The sequence below is a fragment of the Poecilia reticulata genome, chromosome 22 (assembly GCF_904066995.2).
Source record: "Poecilia reticulata chromosome 22, P_reticulata-male-v2, whole genome shotgun sequence".
NCBI classification, from domain to species: domain Eukaryota; kingdom Metazoa; phylum Chordata; class Actinopteri; order Cyprinodontiformes; family Poeciliidae; genus Poecilia; species Poecilia reticulata.
Genome location: NC_088851.1, coordinates 9,207,919 through 9,225,277, shown reverse-complemented (window position 1 = coordinate 9,225,277; position 17,359 = coordinate 9,207,919). Strand labels below are relative to the sequence as shown.

Below are 17,359 nucleotides of genomic sequence, written 5' to 3'. Positions count from 1 at the left end.
TACCACACTTGTTAGATTATTCCGTAAAGAACACAATTTTCTTTCCACTTTAATACTCTGAATTTTGTGGTTGGAACATTACAGAATGTGGTTTTAAAGCTTTGCAAAGCATGGTAATTGTACAGTCACATTTGAGTCCTCGATATCTCATAATCACTCGGAATCTAAACAGGACTATTCCTGTTGTTGTGTTTTTTTTTCCAGTTTTGAAAATATGCTTAAATATTTCAGAGCTATCCCATGCTTCTGTATTTCTCGTGTTTAAGTCGTTAAAAAAATATAAACAAGCTCATTCATGACCTGACACTGTGTTCACTCAACACCCCCCTTGCACCCCACCCAAACCGGTGCTGTTCCTCACTCAGTGTCATGTAATCCTTCTTGAGTAGTTCAACCCCTCTGTGGGTTTGAATTGGTCTCCAGGGAGTGCCAGGTGACCTTTACAGTTCTTTTGTTGATTTTCATTACAAGTGGAGGCTTACAACACCAAATTAGATAAACTAGCTTAAAAGATTAAGACGGTGCATTTGTTGGCTCTAATCATAAGATTTAAATCGTGAATTATAAATGCTTTAAACACTGGGAGCACATCAAGACATTAACAAGTGCGTACAAGACTGCAGCGTAGCTCTCAGTGCACCATACTTATGTTGAAGCATGGCCCAGACAAAATGCAGACCTTAACCTAATTGGTATGTAAAGAAATGACAATTGGTGTTCACAGATAGTATGATTTCAGCCTTTCGAGTATATAATTTTAGCTCCATATTCAAGCGAGTTTCAACCATGGTGCAGAACAGAATCAGCAGAAGGCAATTTTGAGATTTTTATTTGCAAATCAAAAATGAAAACCACTAATTTCCTTTTCACTTTGCTGTCAATTATGGCATTGGACTATCATATAAACACAGATAAATACGGAAAAGGTTAAGGCAATGTATATTCATTCCTTCCAGGTGCCTATTGTTTGATTGAGTCATAAGGCAAGACATTGATTTTCGATCCCCTGCACGCGGAGTCACATGTAAGACAAAATGCTCGAAGATAACCTTTTCTCTTTATTTAGCCTATTCCAGCGCTGTCTGGTAGTAACCTTTCCATTACTCTGAACTCAAAACAAAACCCCGACCACTTGATATATCCTGCTGGAAATTTGCCGCGGCCTCCTTTTTTTCTGAAAATGATGGTCGTCTTGTCCAATCAGCGCTCGCGTTGAAGCCTGTCCCCTCCCACTTTTGGCTCCTGGAGCTGCCTGGACTAATCAGCGCTCGCCTCCGAGTGTTCAGCCATTTTGTAAGAAAATCAAGCAAGTCTGCCGCCCTACCTTCGCTTCAGACCTGCAGTTTTTTTCTTGTGCAATGGACGGGTGAGTGAAAAGAAGCTTACTTAAAGACTTATATTTTTAAACCAAACCGTTAGGGAAGCGATTGAGTATGTTATGTTTGGGGTTTCGTTAAGTGTTTTGACTTCTCAGGTTGCCGCTGTTTAACCAGTGGAGCTGTAAAACTTTACTCGAAACACTTTTTTTTCCTCTTCAAAACATGCAACAGTTAGCAGGAGGAAGCGCTAACTAGCAGCTGCTAGCGTCACTGCTATCCGTTAGTAAAGTTGGTAGTTTTTAGTTATTTTATCACCCTCTATATACAGTTATATATCTGAAAAAACGATTTAATGTGAGAAAAGCCGTTATATGTATCTTTTTACTTCGTTTTTACCGACAGCTTCTCTTTTTCTCGCACAGCCTGAGTAGTTCATGTTGGCTAACTGCACCTTTGTAACTTGGTTTTTTACGGGAACTCGAGAGGTTAGCTAAAGCAACGTGTCTCATTTCCGCATTCATTTATCCGCGGAGTTTCAGGGCCATGTTGAAAATGCCTGGCCTCAACATTTCACGTTGATTTAATCAAGTTATCTTATCCGGATAGGGTAGGATGAATAATAGCGTATTGTGCAGTTCAACTGTGTTCTGCTAGTTTGGTTAACTGATTTCGATAAAGAGAGAGACCGAGAAGCTGCGCGGCGAAAGCCAACTTGATCGACTTTCGTGTCATTGTTAACTCGTGTAAATTTTCCACTCTGAAGTTTTGCCTCTACTTGTGTTTTCAATCCGTTGTAGCCGCCTAGACGCCACTGAGTTGTACCCTCTGGGATCCGGCTACGTCCCTGAAATTGAGTGAGTTTTTCTTTTCTTTTCTTTTCTTTTCTTTTTTCTAACTACTATTTTTTATTTTTGTTGCATTGTTGCTCGTTTAGTTTTTGATTTTTGTCTTGTACTGCATATTTGGAATAGGGAAGTCGCTTCACTTGTATAAAAAAAAACAAACAAACTTGATCTTAGCAAAAACTGATCGATTTGTTTATTCAGCTGTGAATAACCGGATTTTCTTTGACTTTTACAGCAGTGTCCATGACATATCAGTTGGCACAAAGGTAGGCCACTCTTGTGTTTCGTTTCAAATCCTTAATATAGACTTTTTGACGGTTGTTTAGGGCTGAACAATTTTTTTTTTCATATATAAAAGCACCAGGAGGCCAGATTTTCTGGTCTGTTCGGACTTGGGGGTTGGCAGGTCAGACCTGAAAGATGAACCAGAAATCCCTATCCGTCAGTAAACAATGTATTAGTTTAAGTGGCATTCATTTATTTTTCTTAAAATCTGACAGGACATGAGAAAACATGTATTTGAAGCCATATCAAATGCATAATAAAAATTTTATGTTTTTCTGATATTATTCACCCCTAAAATTAGATCTGGCTACCATTGTGATAATTGCAGGTTCTTTATTCATATCTACAGGGATTGTTTCTGTTGTCAGTCTGTTTATTTAAAACAAACATGTCATAGTATACTATTTTAAGTGGAGCAATGGATGTTTTATTCTGCTGCTGCTATAATTTTAAAGGGAAATAGGAAAAGATACAGTTTTGATAAATATTTTTAATATAGCTAAACAGGAAGGCCTTCTGAGTTATCTTTTTTTATCAGAAGTCATAATCTTTCTTATTTTACAAGTCAACTGGCATAAACGGGGATTGCAACCACATTACGTCTTTTCCAATATGTCAATTATCAGAGAATTATGTACAGATAGTTCGTAGATTAGATGTGTGCATTTGTGTGGCCAAGTCTCCACACCTCAGGAAATGGTAAAAAGAAAATCAGACTGATGCACTATGGGGTAAGTATATGGGCACCACATGAAAGTAGGAAAATAGGAAATGAGAGTCCATGGGTAGTAATTTGCAAAGGAACAAATTGAGTTCAAGCTTTCTTTCTTTCTTTTTTTGCTTTTAAATGTAGTAGCCTGAGAGGAAATGAAAAATTCTGGATGTATTCGGTCTTAGTCATGCAAACTTAGTTCTCCTGAGCTTTCTCTATTTTTAGGGTGGTTGTGTAAACCGGTTGCTCATGTGTCACAGGTTTCCCGTTGCCAACCAGACTTAATGAAACATTTATTACGTGCGTCTGAGCTGTCAGCATGTCGGCCAGTTCCACTCAGGGTGGCGAATGCTGAATGTGTGATAATTTGGTTAAAAGCCTTTTTTTTTTTTCTTCTTTTCTTTTAGAGGTGGAGCTCCTTGTTTTCCTGTACTGTGCTTGTTTGCATGTGTGGCTGTGGAAATGACACTTCCTGTTATTTCGTGTGGTCTCTGGGCCTTTCTGGAATGCTAAGAAGCCTGAATTGGGCCAGATGATGTTTTTGGAAACCATTGTAAAAAAAACCCAAACAGACAAAAAAAACTAATTTGTACAAGACTACTGTAGGGGGGGGGAAAATGTGGGGAAATTTTTCACTGATGTAGGTCACGGACCCTCTGCAACTATTTATTGGGGCAGTTGGAGACAAACAAGTTGGTGTTTCAGCTCGACTCTTGTTCATTAACGTTTTCTCCCTATAAAAATTCCTTCTTAAACAGTAATCCTTGGTAACAGTGCCAGGGGAGAGACGTGTAGGTGGACTAATTGATCGTAACTCAGAGCCATAACCATCCTCCCACAACAGCGATCAGCCTCACGGCCAAAGGTCTTTACAATGTTTAAACAAGATCTCTGCTGCATGTGTCTGTTACAGTGACACACCCCGCAGCCTATTCATTCCAGTAAAGAATTTTTTTTTTTTCTATTTTGAGTCACGATGCACCTTTTTACTTTTTGAAATCCGTCCTGGTTGGAACTAGAGGTTAAATGCTATCGGCTAGCTTGGACCTTTCTTGTTTTCTGGGTATAACGCACTGCGGTAATGATGATGCTGAGTTATGGAGCCTTGCCTTGCTGGAATCTGTAATTATTCTGTCTGGGCAGAAGGTCTGGCATGCTGTGGTCACATTCCGATCTCCCCCCTTGTAGCCCCCCATTGAGGCTCTGCTCCCTCCCCCCCTCGTCTGGTAGAGCCTCATCTGATCATGGTGAAAACATGTCTCTACCTGTACTCGTCTTCTCCTTTGTTCTTTCCTGTGAGATCTTGTTCCACGGCTTCTTACTAGAACCGCTAATATGTTTCCTTTCAGCAGCTAATGCTGCGTCAAATCCTCTTTGATAATACAGTTTCACAAAATGCTCCAGGAAAATCTAGGAGAGAAGGAAGTTTGATTCATAGCTTTTGGGACTGAAAAGAAGCAGCTGTGCAGTTTTCGGATTTGAGCTAGTGTCAACTTTTCCTGACAGTTACAATTATACTCTTAGTCATCCACAAGCAACAAACGTAAACAAGATGAGGCGCATTTAGCTGACTTTAGAGGAAATGGCTTTGAAACTGCCCTAAAAATTGCATAATCTAAACTTTTTTTCTTTTTTTTTTGTTTGTATCGTATCGTTTCTATCACACTCGTTCAAAAACTATTCTTATTACACCGTGAAAGCTGTAAGTTTGTCTATGAAGTTGATGCTCTAGCTTGGCTCTAATGTTCTTACTGAATTTTGGAAGTAAAATGTGAAAGACTCCAGCCTACAGTCCATAGAGGAAGTTGAGCAAACCCTGGAACCAAACCTGATCTCAGAGCTCTTCCTGTTTGTAGCAAGTCTGCTGACTGATAAAGATACGCAGCATTCTCACAACCCCGGAGTCAGATTGGTGCTTTTTCTGCATTTCTCTTTGTCTCCATCTGCCCTTGACCTATGAAGATTTTTCTAATTTATTTTTACAGTTCCGCCCGTCAGCTATCTGTATCGCTGGATATTTATTATATTTTATCATGTAGTTGGGACTTTGGTACCAGAGCTTAGACTCTATCCCAATTATCATTGTGTGCTGCTTATTGTTTCATCCACTGTTAGATAATTATTTTGAGCTTCACGGTGACTCATCTAACATTCATTATTGCGCTTATTATACGAGGTAATATACGTTGTGTTTTAAAGTTATTCACTTCTTCATGATTCCTAAGTGAGTGGTGTTATGAAAACCTAAACGTTTTAAATGATTCTCAAAATTAGCATATTCTTGCTACATGTTGGGAGTGATTGCGGGCACTATCGATTTAGGTCACAGTCAAAACGTCTGCGAGGCTATGAGCAGTAATAACCGTTTACAGCCGTGGGCCCAGCCTTTCCCTTCTGCAATGTTTAGAGCGTCTCTCTCAAACTTTTATTCCTCTCGTTCCCCCGCCCTCCTCCCTGTCCTATTTAGAAACGCACAGCGAGCAAGAATGCTAACAAACCTGTTTTTGGTGGATTCTGGTAAAGAGCTCTGGGCTCTTCAAATACTAGAGTCTCCTTGCGGCTCCATATGTGTGCACGGCTCGGTAACAATGCCCCTAGTCTCAGCCTGAACAGGACGTCCATTGTGGGCCGATGTAGAGCTTAGACTGCTGAGCCACTTCATGTGACTTCTATGCTTCATCTTGCTCGGCTCGCGATACACTGAGCCATGGAAACGGCCCTGAAACAGCACTTTATATCTCCTAAGGAAAGCTTGAACAAGGCACACAGCAAACTGGGTTTACTGGGATGGTTTCCATGTTGCCTTGCTTATCAATGCGTTTCTGTGTTGACACTGCTGCTTGTGAAGAGCGATTCAGTGCAATTTTCCACTTTTGCCACCAATTTCCAGTTGGTTTTAGGTCCTGGACTTTGGTTCATTCAAACATATAAATGTTTTTATCTAAATCGTTACTTTGTAGCATTGGCTGCATGTTTGAAGGTTGACCTTTGCCCCGGGTCGATTCATTTCCCTTTGTTCCTCCAGGGTCGTCTTGTATTTAGGTCTCACTTCTGAACAACTCACATTTTTGCTGACTTATCAACATTCAAGCAGCATGATGCTCCCACTATTATGTTCCGTCAGTGTTTTTGTGTGTATGTAGGTCAGTTTTGTTGGTTTATTAACTAATAACTAGAGTTAATAACTCTAGACTGGAAGAAGAAAGTGAGAAGGGAATTCAACTCTTATTATCTGACAAGTTTAGCAACAGAATTATTTCCAGTGAAAAACGGTGGCATTTCTTTGAAACTGTTTCTTTTGGTTATCACGTTACTGCCGCGGTTCTCCCTCAATTGCTAAGTAATATGAGAACTGTGCTCCTCACCTGCCATGCTGTGCCTTCATTGGTGAACACAGTGAAATAAGCCTTTATTTATATCTGTTTCCTCTTGCAGAGGGGATCCGACGAACTCTTTTCTTCCTGCATATCCAACGGACCCTATATCATGAACTCAGGTAGGGGGGTTGCTACGAAAGGGTTTCTTTTTTTATTGAGGTGCTTAGCGTCCGTCTTGTTTGTGTTGCCATGACGCTCAATCCATTATTCACAAAGAACCAGAGCCTTATGTTCCCTCCCTGATTGTATCAGCCTCTTGTTTTCTCCTGCAGCCAATGGCAACGACAGCAAAAAATTCAAAGGTGATGTCCGCAGTCCTGGTGTCCCGTCACGTGTGGTCCACGTACGCAAGCTGCCCAATGACATCAACGAGGCCGAGGTTATAAGCCTGGGACTGCCCTTTGGGAAGGTCACTAATTTGCTGATGTTGAAAGGGAAAAACCAGGTAAGGAGAAGTACATGTTGCACTCTATAGCAAAACCTACAAGGTTTTCACTTTTCCTATAATAAATGTTCATCTCCAAAGCTGGGCCTAAGAGATCAGATTTCTATCTCTTAGGCCCAAGAGATAGAGAAAAGAATGATTCTAACAATCATTCTTTTGTTGCATTCTCGTGGCTTTGTGGTCAAACAATGCTCATTGTTAGGAATTCCTATGGGATGAGATTAGATCCCCCTTCCTTTTATGTAAATGGCTTTTATTTACAGCCATTATTGGTTCCAGTTAAAAGTGCTTCACGTGGGCAACATGGTGTTGTAGCGTGTTTATCCGGTGCTCCCTCTGCAGGCCTTTCTGGAGCTTAACAGTGAAGAGTGCGCACAGACGATGGTGAGCTACTACTCTTCTGTCACCCCCGTCATCAGAAACCACCCCATCTACATGCAGTACTCGACTCATAAGGAGCTCAAGACGGACAACTCTCCCAACCAAGTGGTAAGAGTTCGATCTGAGCAACGTAATCATCTTTTTGGCCGTTTTTAGAGTTGTCAAAATAATTGATGTCACAATAGAATAGGTGTACGAAAATAAAATAATCAGGTACAAACTGACTCATTCATATGTTACCCAGCAATCTGGGATGATGTTAGTATTTTAAATTGTTTTAAGAAAGCAGAAATGATATTTACACTAGAAGTCATTTTAGTATTTTGAACACCTGGCTTTTTGTTGCACTCTTTGCTTCTGAATGTGTAACGTGAGATAGTATCTCTGTTTCTTCAGCGTGCCCAGGCAGCTCTGCAGGCAGTCAATGCCCTGCATGGTGGTGGAATGGGAAGCATGGCCATCCCCACAGATGCAAGCAGCCTGGCTGGAGCCACAGCCCAGAGCCCTGTGCTCAGAGTGATTGTGGAAAACCTTTTCTACCCCGTCACCCTGGATGTTCTGCATCAGGTAGTACCACTGTGGTATCAGATTTTAGGTTTTTGTGATGGTTACAGATGTTTAGAATGTCTGATTAATTGGATTTGATCAACTTGTATTCAATAAGTTTAGTTTGTACTAATGAGCTGGGCTCTAAGTTCATTTTCTGATCACTATTTGCATAAAAATTTAAAATCTTTTTTTTATTTTTTTCTTTGTATTTGAATGTGTTTGCAACTGCTGCAGATGGTGTGTAAAATTGGCTGCCGGCATTTTTGCAATGCCTGGGATAAACAAAGAACGGTTTTGATTACGCTAACGTGTACACAGGAAGACTACTACCTACTCCGCTGCTAATAATATACCTAAATATTTAATTTATGTATTCACCTCGTCTCTATGGTGTAAGTCTGAGATGTAATCTGTAACTGAAGCATCGTCAGTGGTGAAAGGTTTCATCTTAAATCCAGATTGAGTTTGTCTTGCAGGACCTTTGCAGTAGTTATTTACATTTTTTTTTAAGTGTGGTGGAAAATGGCGCCCAACTGTAGCTCTTCCTTTTCAGATTTTCTCAAAGTTTGGAACCGTGCTGAAGATCATCACTTTCACTAAGAATAACCAGTTCCAGGCGTTGATCCAGTATGCTGACGCCATGACAGCTCAGCATGCTAAACTGGTAAGACTGGTTTGACACCACTGGTTCACACATCACTAGGTGCTTTATTTGAGCTGTCCTTGCTAAAACCAGTCTAAAGTGAAGCAGTGTGATTACGGAACATTTACTAGTGGTCTAAGGATTGGTTCTTGTCTTTAGTCTCTAGATGGCCAGAACATCTACAATGCTTGCTGTACCCTGAGAATCAGCTTCTCCAAGCTCACTAGCCTCAACGTTAAGTACAACAACGACAAAAGCAGGGACTACACCCGCCCTGACCTTCCTACAGCAGATTCCCAGCCCTCACTTGACCAACAGGCCATGGCAGCTGCTGCATTTAGTAAGATCTATATTTATTTTTTTATTTGCTTTGTTCACATCTCAAAAATGTGAATGTTGTGAAAAGGTTTAATAGTTTTTGTCACTCTTTAAGAGTTGAGACACATATTGTTTTATCACAGATGGTGAAATATTTCAAGCCTTTTTTCTTAATTTTTATTTATTATTATGGCTTTCAGACGATGAAAATCATTCTTAGTCTGGAGGAAGTAGAGAGACAAGCTGGGCTTTCAACCTGTGACACTGCGTAGGTTTCACAGGCTAGTGGCCTCAGTGCCACGTTGTGTTAATGCTAAAGGAGCAATTTCTTTAAAATATCTACATTTTTATTGAACTTATGTAATGTTCTAATCTTCTGAGACTGAATTCTGAATTTTCATTATCTGTAAGCTATAATTACCAAAATTACATCAGATAAAGGCTTAAAATATTGCCAGGTATAACTGGTTTCACTTCTATTATTTTGTAGTATTTTTAATTTTTTTTTCAAATGCATATTTTAAACTTTGATGTTAATGGTGAAATTTGCTGTATTTTTTTTTCCTTTGCTCGTCATCCAGCTGCTCCAGGTATAATCTCAGCCTCGCCGTTTGGTGGAGCGCATGCCTTCCCCCCAGCATTTGCCATCCAGCAAGCTGGTAGGGCTGTAGCAATACACTAATCTCACAATACAATACGATGCATGATATTCTGCTCATGATACAATATGTCATAATATTAAGCAAACGATATCATTTGATACATTTTTTTCAATTTTCTGAAAGATTTTAGAGGGCCAGAGTGATTTTGGTGACATTTTGTGACTGTTCCATAGACTTTGAATTGAATTAATTGAACTGATGTGTAATACTAGGTGCTTTAAATAATGTTTTTGGCTTTGTGTATTTGGTTATGGAGAAAATGAACCTTTTTTGTCTTTACTTATATTAGATAATGTAATTTATCCATTTCATTAATTAATTGTAACTGGTTGTTTCATTGCACGTAATTTTTTATGCACATGTGCAACTGGGTAAAAAAATGTCAGGTGTGATAACTGTCATTTCATTCATGTGGATTTGACATAAAACTCAAAGTAGGATTTAATGCATTGATACTCGCAGATGAAAAATTTATACTTTCTGAGGAAAAAGATATCGATAAAAATTGTCGAATCGATAAAATTACACAGCACTACAGGCTGGTCAGTACAAAATGTTTGTAGATGCTACATAATTTTCTTTTGTTTGGAGATGCACCAATCAGAATTTTGTAGTCGATATTTGATCTCAAAATTTTTGAGGAGCTTTGAAATACCTGCAACGCTTTTAGTTCAGCCAGATTTCTTGATGCCGCAAATTATATTTAAACTGTAATATAAAAAATATATACATAAGTGTGATATAAGTAATTTAAATGCAACCTTGAGTATGAAATAAATGAAATAAGTATGTGCATGGAAATTAGGGTTATGTTAGGGTGCATTTAGCTTTTCTTTTCTTTTTTTTGTCGAAGGAAATTAAATTATAAGGAATTTCTATTTTTCTTTTCAAAGGTCTGTCAGTTCCTGGGATTCCCGGTGCCTTGGCGTCCCTGGGCGTGGGTCACACCAGCATGGCGGCTGCTGCGGCAGCCGCAGCCAGCCGGCTTGGCCTATCAGGGCTCACTGCCACTGGGGGACACAACGTGTTGCTGGTCAGCAACCTGAACCCTGAGGTCAGTACCCTCACTAGGCCTGAAAGCATCAGTCACTGTGGCTAAATGAAACATTGCAATTCGTTTTGTGAACTTGAACTCACTTGCTCAGGACGAACTATTCTGTTTGACTCTTTCTCCCTCATATCAACAAAAGTTAAACTGCTCCGTTGTTTTTATAAAGTCAAAAGCTCCTTTCTTTCAGGACTTCTTTGTGTTTGACCAAACCTGCTACGTTTCTGACCTGCCACTTTGCTCACTGTGAATTTTTAAGTTTGTTTGAGAACTAACTTCTTTAAAAAAAAAAAAAAAAGAAAGTAAACACTTAACATTTCATATCTTCATTTTATTTATCCATTAGTTAAAATCATTCTTAAGTTGTTGGAGAGACAATATTACTTTTTAAGTGTTATTATATAACGTGTAGCATAGTCTGTCATGCTCAGTGCGAATATTGTGGCTGCATCTTTTTGTGAACCATGTAAATTTAAAGATGCGCATTTAGAATTTATGCAGATTTTAGCTTTATTTTAATCATTAAATCATTAAAAAAAAGCATAGTGTGTAATTTAAAAGTATATATTGTCTCTGCCTTTTTTCTGTATTTCATTGTTAATCTTTTTTTCTCTTCTTTTTCTTCTAGTGTTCCCATAGTGAAAGTGCATTTTAATTTAGCCAGTTCTACTGTCTGAAGCACTACATTTCTTTGTGTATACTGACCTTGTTTTTTTTTTTTCATTTTACCTTTTTCTCTCTTTTTTTCTGTCCCCTTCTCCATCTTTTTGTTTTTAAACCTCTCCACCCCTCACACCCTCCCTCACCTCATATCTTGCCAACTGACTGACTGCACGCCCCATGACCAATTGTTCCCCTCTGTCCTCCTCCCTTCTGGCACCTCCCTGTTACTACTCCTCCATCTGCCCAACCCTTTCTCCCCTCCTTACATTGTGCCCAATTTTGATGTGACCCACAAATTGAAAACACATCCTTGGCACTCATGATTTAAAATAAAATAAAAATTTTACCACACCTTCCCCCCCCATCACATCTTCTCTTCACTCCCTCATCTTTCAATTCAAACTTTGTCTTCCATCATTCTCATGCCTCTCCTTCCTCCATGGTACTGTGGCCTTCCTGTGGACCTCGCCGCCTGCGGACATGTCCCGACTCCACTCCACTGTCCTCCGCTCCGCCTCTTTTCCCCTGTCCCCTGTCCCCTCTCCCCTTTTGGCCCCTCCCTCCCCCCCGCTGCTCCCTCCCCCCTGCTGTCTCTAAAGACCGTTACGCCACACTGCCTCTTTATTCTTTTCGGTACGTTATCATCCTTTCATCTCCTTTTTATTACTACTGTTATGTGGCGAGGTGGGCATGTCTTGTTTCATGTTGTTGGCTTTGTTCATTTTACTTGTTTTTGTTTTGTTTTTAACCACTGATGGTTCGTCATCAGGCTGCAGAGCGGTTAAGGGTGGGGGTGTCTGTTTTTGGGGGTTTGAATGGTTTGGTTGTTGTGGGGTTGTGTAAGGAAAAGCGAGGTGGGACGTCACATTAAGCCGCAGCATTTCATTTAGTTTTTAAATGCCTTGATTTAATGACCTCGGGCAAGAAACATTAGCTTTTTTTTTTATCTTCAAAGAGCAGAGTCTTTTTTTAAATTTGTTTGTTGCCTGACTTAAAAAGAAAAATGGGGATTATTTTATTAGAGTTCAGTTAAATTTGTAAAAGTTTAAGGTTGGTGAATATAGGTCAAAACGTAACTGATTCTGGAGCAGTAAAGTCTGCAAATAAAATAAAAAATTCAAAGTCTAGTTTCTTAAAATTAATATTTTGTGGCCCACAGACTGAGGACTGTTTTTAACCTACATTTTGGATGTGGAGTGCACTAAAAATATGAAATGCTGCTGCTTTTTGATTTCAGAGTTAACACATATCTCAGTTTGTCACTCTAGTGTTTTTTTTTTGTTTGTTTTTTTTCTTGTCAAAGTTATTTAGGGTATGTGCATGTGTAGTTCATTTCTGCATGTTTCTGCTTAGGCCTCCAGTTGGCCAAATAATCAACTTTCCTTGCCTGATCAAATTGATCAAAACTACTCATCTTACAACTCTTACTGATTTGTCCTCAAATCACTGCCTCTTCTTTTTAAAGATGTTATAGTCTTCTGTGTAATTGCCTCTGGAGTACTTGACTAGGTTTAGTTTGCAAAGTAAAGCAGAATATTAATAGAATAGTGCAAACACTAGCTGAGATTAATTTAGCAGAACTGTATTCAGATCAGATTTAATAGTCGAGGCAGTTTTTGTTGCTGTGATTGGCTGTGTGGCTCCTTTTTAATACTAAGTTACATGTTTTCCTTATTGCTCTGGTGTTGTGACACACTGTTTTCTCCATAGGTGTGTACGGTGATGTCATGAGAGTGAAGATCTTGTTTAATAAAAAGGAGAACGCTCTAGTCCAGATGTCTGATGGCACACAGGCTCAGCTAGGTAAGCCAGACAACATGCAATTTTCTCTCTTTGATCTCCATCTTTAATCTTGCTAATGGTGATCCTCCCATTTTCTCATGTATTGTTTTGTCCTTGCTTTTTGGGATTCTGTTGGGTTTCCTTATATGAGGTTGTAAAATGTTTTTTGCTCAGCTCAAATCTTCCAGCTTTGGCTTATTTAAGATGATCTGATTCTCGGGTAAAGCATATGAAAAGCCTGGTATTAATAACGTCGTCTTCTAATACTTATTATTCTACTGAAATGTCAGGTCTGTCACACTCCCAGCAAGCGGTCCAGCTTTGACGATTTTATCCTGTTTATGTACATAGATTCAAAAAACCTATTATTGGTCATCCACTTTATTGTAGTGTTCTGGATTTTTATTAGTATTTTTTACACTTTGCAGTCAGCTTCACACTGTAATGCCTCCTGCTGCTTCCATTCTTTTTCATGTGGAGAGAATTGTGCAGAAAGCAGCCAAAACACTAATCATTTAAATGTTATAATGTTCAAAACGGCACATTTATGAAGCAGTTAAATGACTTCAGCTGGAACATTTTTTAAAATTGTATTTCAAACCAGAAAAATACCTTTTATTTTATTTTTATTTCTTTGAAAGACTAATCAGTACCTGGAGCAAAATATATAAACATTTTCATCTTGGGAGTAAAGAAGGAAAACGATTGAGGAATTTTATTTGCGTAAGCTATTGCGAGTTGTTAATATGAAAACTTAAGATCCTGACTTTGCTGGCCTTTTCAGCCATGAGCCACCTGAATGGCCAGCGTCTCCATGGCAGGGCCATGCGCGTGACGTTGTCGAAGCACACAACAGTTCAGCTGCCCAGAGAAGGCCATGAGGACCAGGGCCTCACAAAGGATTTCAGCAACTCGCCGCTTCACCGCTTCAAGAAGCCTGGCTCCAAAAATTACTCCAACATCTTCCCACCGTCTGCAACACTCCACCTCTCCAACATACCGTGAGTGCCTCCATCTTTTTGATTGTCGTCTTACAATCAGCACCAAAATGCTTAGTGGTCAGAAAAACCTTCAACCCAAATTGGTTTTTAGTAATTTTCTCTTTTTTTTCATCCACGTGTGTGATTCAGGCCTTCTGTGATGGAGGATGATCTCAAAAGACTCTTTGCAAGCTCAGGAGCCACAGTCAAGGCCTTTAAGTTCTTTCAGTAAGTTGCAGGTTTCTGAAATTATCAAAGGTGAAACCGTCTCTTTTCTGTGCGGCTGAAACCGTTGTAGCAGTCACACAGTTAGACATGGCTTCGTTTTGAGAAAATGTCTTTATTTGTAATTGAACAGAAAGGACCGCAAGATGGCCCTGATCCAGATGGGCTCAGTCGAAGAGGCGATCGAGTGCCTCATCGAGTTCCACAACCATGATCTGGGAGAGAACCATCACCTCCGAGTGTCCTTCTCAAAATCCACCATCTGAGTGCCTTTCTTTGCACCTTTTCCTTCCATCTGAATGCCACTGTTCTCGAGGTTGCCTTCAGTGGAAATGGCCTTCATAACATATTTATACTGTTTATTTTTCCATGAGGGTGTTGCCCATTTATTGCTTTTTTTCCCCCCGTTTAGGTTTAGTTTAGATTTCAGATTTGATCCATGTCATTCTGATTCTTCTGTCCTAAGCGTAGTAACGCAGCAGATATTTTATGTTGTCATTTGCTGTCAAGGAAAAGATATTCCAAACACATAATAGATGGATAATGATGTTCCCTCTTGCCACGCACAAATTAGCGTCTTTAGTTGGGCTGGTTCGTTTACATTCTTCATTATTATTAGAACATGTTAGCGCTTGTCGAGTAATTTGCTTAAAATTAGTTCCTTTTTTTTCTCTCTTTAATATTGTTTGTACACTAAATTCAACAGCAGAACCCAATCATTGCTTTTGTTTTGACAAAATTTTAGGATTTCTAAAATGGGCAACATTTTGTAACCAAAACACTTTTGTATTGGAGGCAAAGTAGAGCCATCTGACCAACTTTACATGTTGACCATAATCTACCATAATGCGCATCGAGATTAATTGTACCCAACCCACTTCAGCATTCCTTTCTCTCTTCTGGTTGTGTGAAAATGTTCACCGTTTTGGGAAAAAGGAAAAAAAAAAAATAGCCACTTTAATCCTGTTTGGCCAGTGAGGAACGGTTTGAGATGAAGAATTTTTTATTTCTTTTTTTTTGACACATGCGCTCATCCATCTTTACTTTTTATGTTGCGTCTACCCTCCCATTTCCTTCTGAGGATCCAGACCACTATCAGAAGTTATTCTGTAATGACCCTTTCTTTTTGTCGTCTTCTTTTTAATGTTTGTAATCTTGTGCCTTACTTTGCCCCAAAGCCAGTCTGCTCTGGCTTCTTTTTCCATACTTTTCTGGTATTTACCAGCATTGTTTAAAAAAGGGGAAAGTGGCTCATTTAATCTCCTTTCTTCTTAAAAGTACCATTCTTTATCTTTTGTATGCATATAGCCCCATCATACGTATCTAGAATCTATGAATGTAAGTCAGTTAGATGCTAAATCCCTTGTTCTTTTTTTATTTGTTTAGGTGATGTAGCTCTGTTTAGGTGTGTTGTTGCTGATGTAGAGCTGGATCCAGCCTTTCAGTCTTACAGCCCCCTGTCACTTCCATTTAGTGGGTTTTGGGGCCTCATTTAACCAGGTTACGTTCATATATAAATATATATGCGTGTAAAACTATATATTCATTTATCTTTTCTTTTTAAGAGTAGATTTACATGTATTTTGCCTAAATTGATCTGACTTGTGCTTATAGTAGCTGAGTTTGATGGCTAGTGGAGTGCCTTGTCCCTTTGCGTTTTTATTCCAATGCTGAAACAAGCCTGGTCAGTGGACTTTGTTTACCTCTCGTTCAGATCTCGTATCACACTTGTCTGCAGAGATGCCTTTTCAAACAATAATCAGGTAATCCCACCTGACAGAGGGCAGCTTGGAGGCATTCGCACGTTTATGAATGACAGTCTTAGGCTGCGTTTAATACAAAAAACATATATATATATAAAAAAAAAAAGAAAGAAATCCAACCAGTATATCTTCTGTAACTTCAGCAAACCAGAAGGTTGGGAAGCCCTGCCTCATTCCCTGTCTGTGTCCACTTAAGCCACAGGCAGTTTGTGCACTTTCCCTTCCAGTTAAGTCCAAACAGGCACCATCACGCTGAAGTCTTAAACAATCTCTCATTCCTGCGTGTGTCAAGCACCAGTTTTCCAACAAACCCCCCCCACCCAACCTCTGTAGTTTCGGACCAGTAAAAGATTTCCGTTTCTATTTTTGTAAAAGATTCTTATGCATGACTCAAAGCTTCATGTAGCTGCAGACGGTTTTTTTTTTTCTTTTGCTGTTGAGGACCAAAGTGTGTTTTGCCCCTGCTATTTTGTAGCATCTGAACCTTTTTTTTCCTTTTCTTTTTTTAACGCACATTCCTGCTGTTTTGCAAGACCACAATGGATTCAGTTCAGACGTCTCCAAGGTGATGGCTTATACTGTATGTTTTCACTTTACAAAGAGCCTACTTTGGCAGAGATGGCTTTAGAATGGATACTTTGTTGAACACAGTCTTAGCTGTGATGTTAACAGTGTAGAAGATTAAATGCCTTTTACTTTTTGTTTAAAAGCTTTTATTTTTCTTTTTATAAGGGGGCGGGTTGGGGTTTAAATGTATGAAGCGGGGTTCATGATTGTATATATTCATGTTTTTGTACCACAAAATAATTTGGATTATATTCACTTTAAGTTCAAAACATGTATATTTTGATAAACCGTGAAGACATATTGAGCTCGCCTGAGCTGGAAAACGACAAAGGAAAAAAAAAAAAACTTTTGTAACACAAAGACATTAAACTATCTGAACACAGAAGTGTCTCTGTATGTGCCCCACCCGCCCCTCCACTCCCCCCTCCCTTTTTTATTATTTTAATTTTTTTTGCCATTCTTGTTTCTTGCATCTTCTGCTGCCTTTAATAAATCTTTAGTTTGTTCCTTCTTTCATCTGGCCTCATTTGGTTTCTGTCTCTTTTGCTTTCCTGTGGCGCTGCCGATCTGTGCCGGTTAACAATTCTGTAACATTTTCTATATTCCACATCCTGTTTACTACTGGTGGGTTTGTGCCTGAAGTCCTTCACTATTTCCAACTTCATGCTCATTCCATCTGAAACTTGACCTGACCGCTCATCTGGACTCCGCTTCATCCTTTGACAAGTCCACCGAACCTTCACGAAGGATAATCCACCTCTACACTGCACTTTGCTTTGATCTTTTCAATGTTTA

The 17,359-nt window shown here is 39.3% G+C and overlaps 1 protein-coding gene across 1 annotated transcript; it reads left to right on the top strand.

Moving 5' to 3' along the window:
* The first annotated feature begins 1,245 nt into the window (after positions 1-1,245).
* ptbp1a (polypyrimidine tract binding protein 1a) lies at positions 1,246-16,949 on the top strand. Its single transcript, XM_008399173.3, has 16 exons — positions 1,246-1,366; positions 2,117-2,173; positions 2,400-2,430; positions 6,597-6,657; positions 6,811-6,983; positions 7,326-7,472; positions 7,761-7,931; positions 8,467-8,577; positions 8,716-8,896; positions 9,456-9,533; positions 10,430-10,590; positions 11,847-11,880; positions 12,958-13,050; positions 13,814-14,030; positions 14,160-14,237; positions 14,368-16,949. The coding sequence occupies exons 1-16, from the start codon at positions 1,359-1,361 to the stop codon at positions 14,498-14,500; spliced, it is 1,734 nt and encodes a 577-aa protein (XP_008397395.1). The 5' UTR covers positions 1,246-1,358; the 3' UTR covers positions 14,501-16,949.
* The last annotated feature ends 410 nt before the right edge of the window (positions 16,950-17,359 follow it).

What these genes read in the sequence shown, in the direction of transcription:
- ptbp1a (XM_008399173.3), top strand. An exon ending in ACAACTCTCCCAACCAAGTG is followed by an intron (nt 7,473 to 7,760) that starts GTAAGAGTTCGA and finishes CTGTTTCTTCAG; the next exon opens with CGTGCCCAGGCAGCTCTGCA. An exon ending in CTGCCTCTTTATTCTTTTCG is followed by an intron (nt 11,881 to 12,957) that starts GTACGTTATCAT and finishes TTTTCTCCATAG; the next exon opens with GTGTGTACGGTGATGTCATG.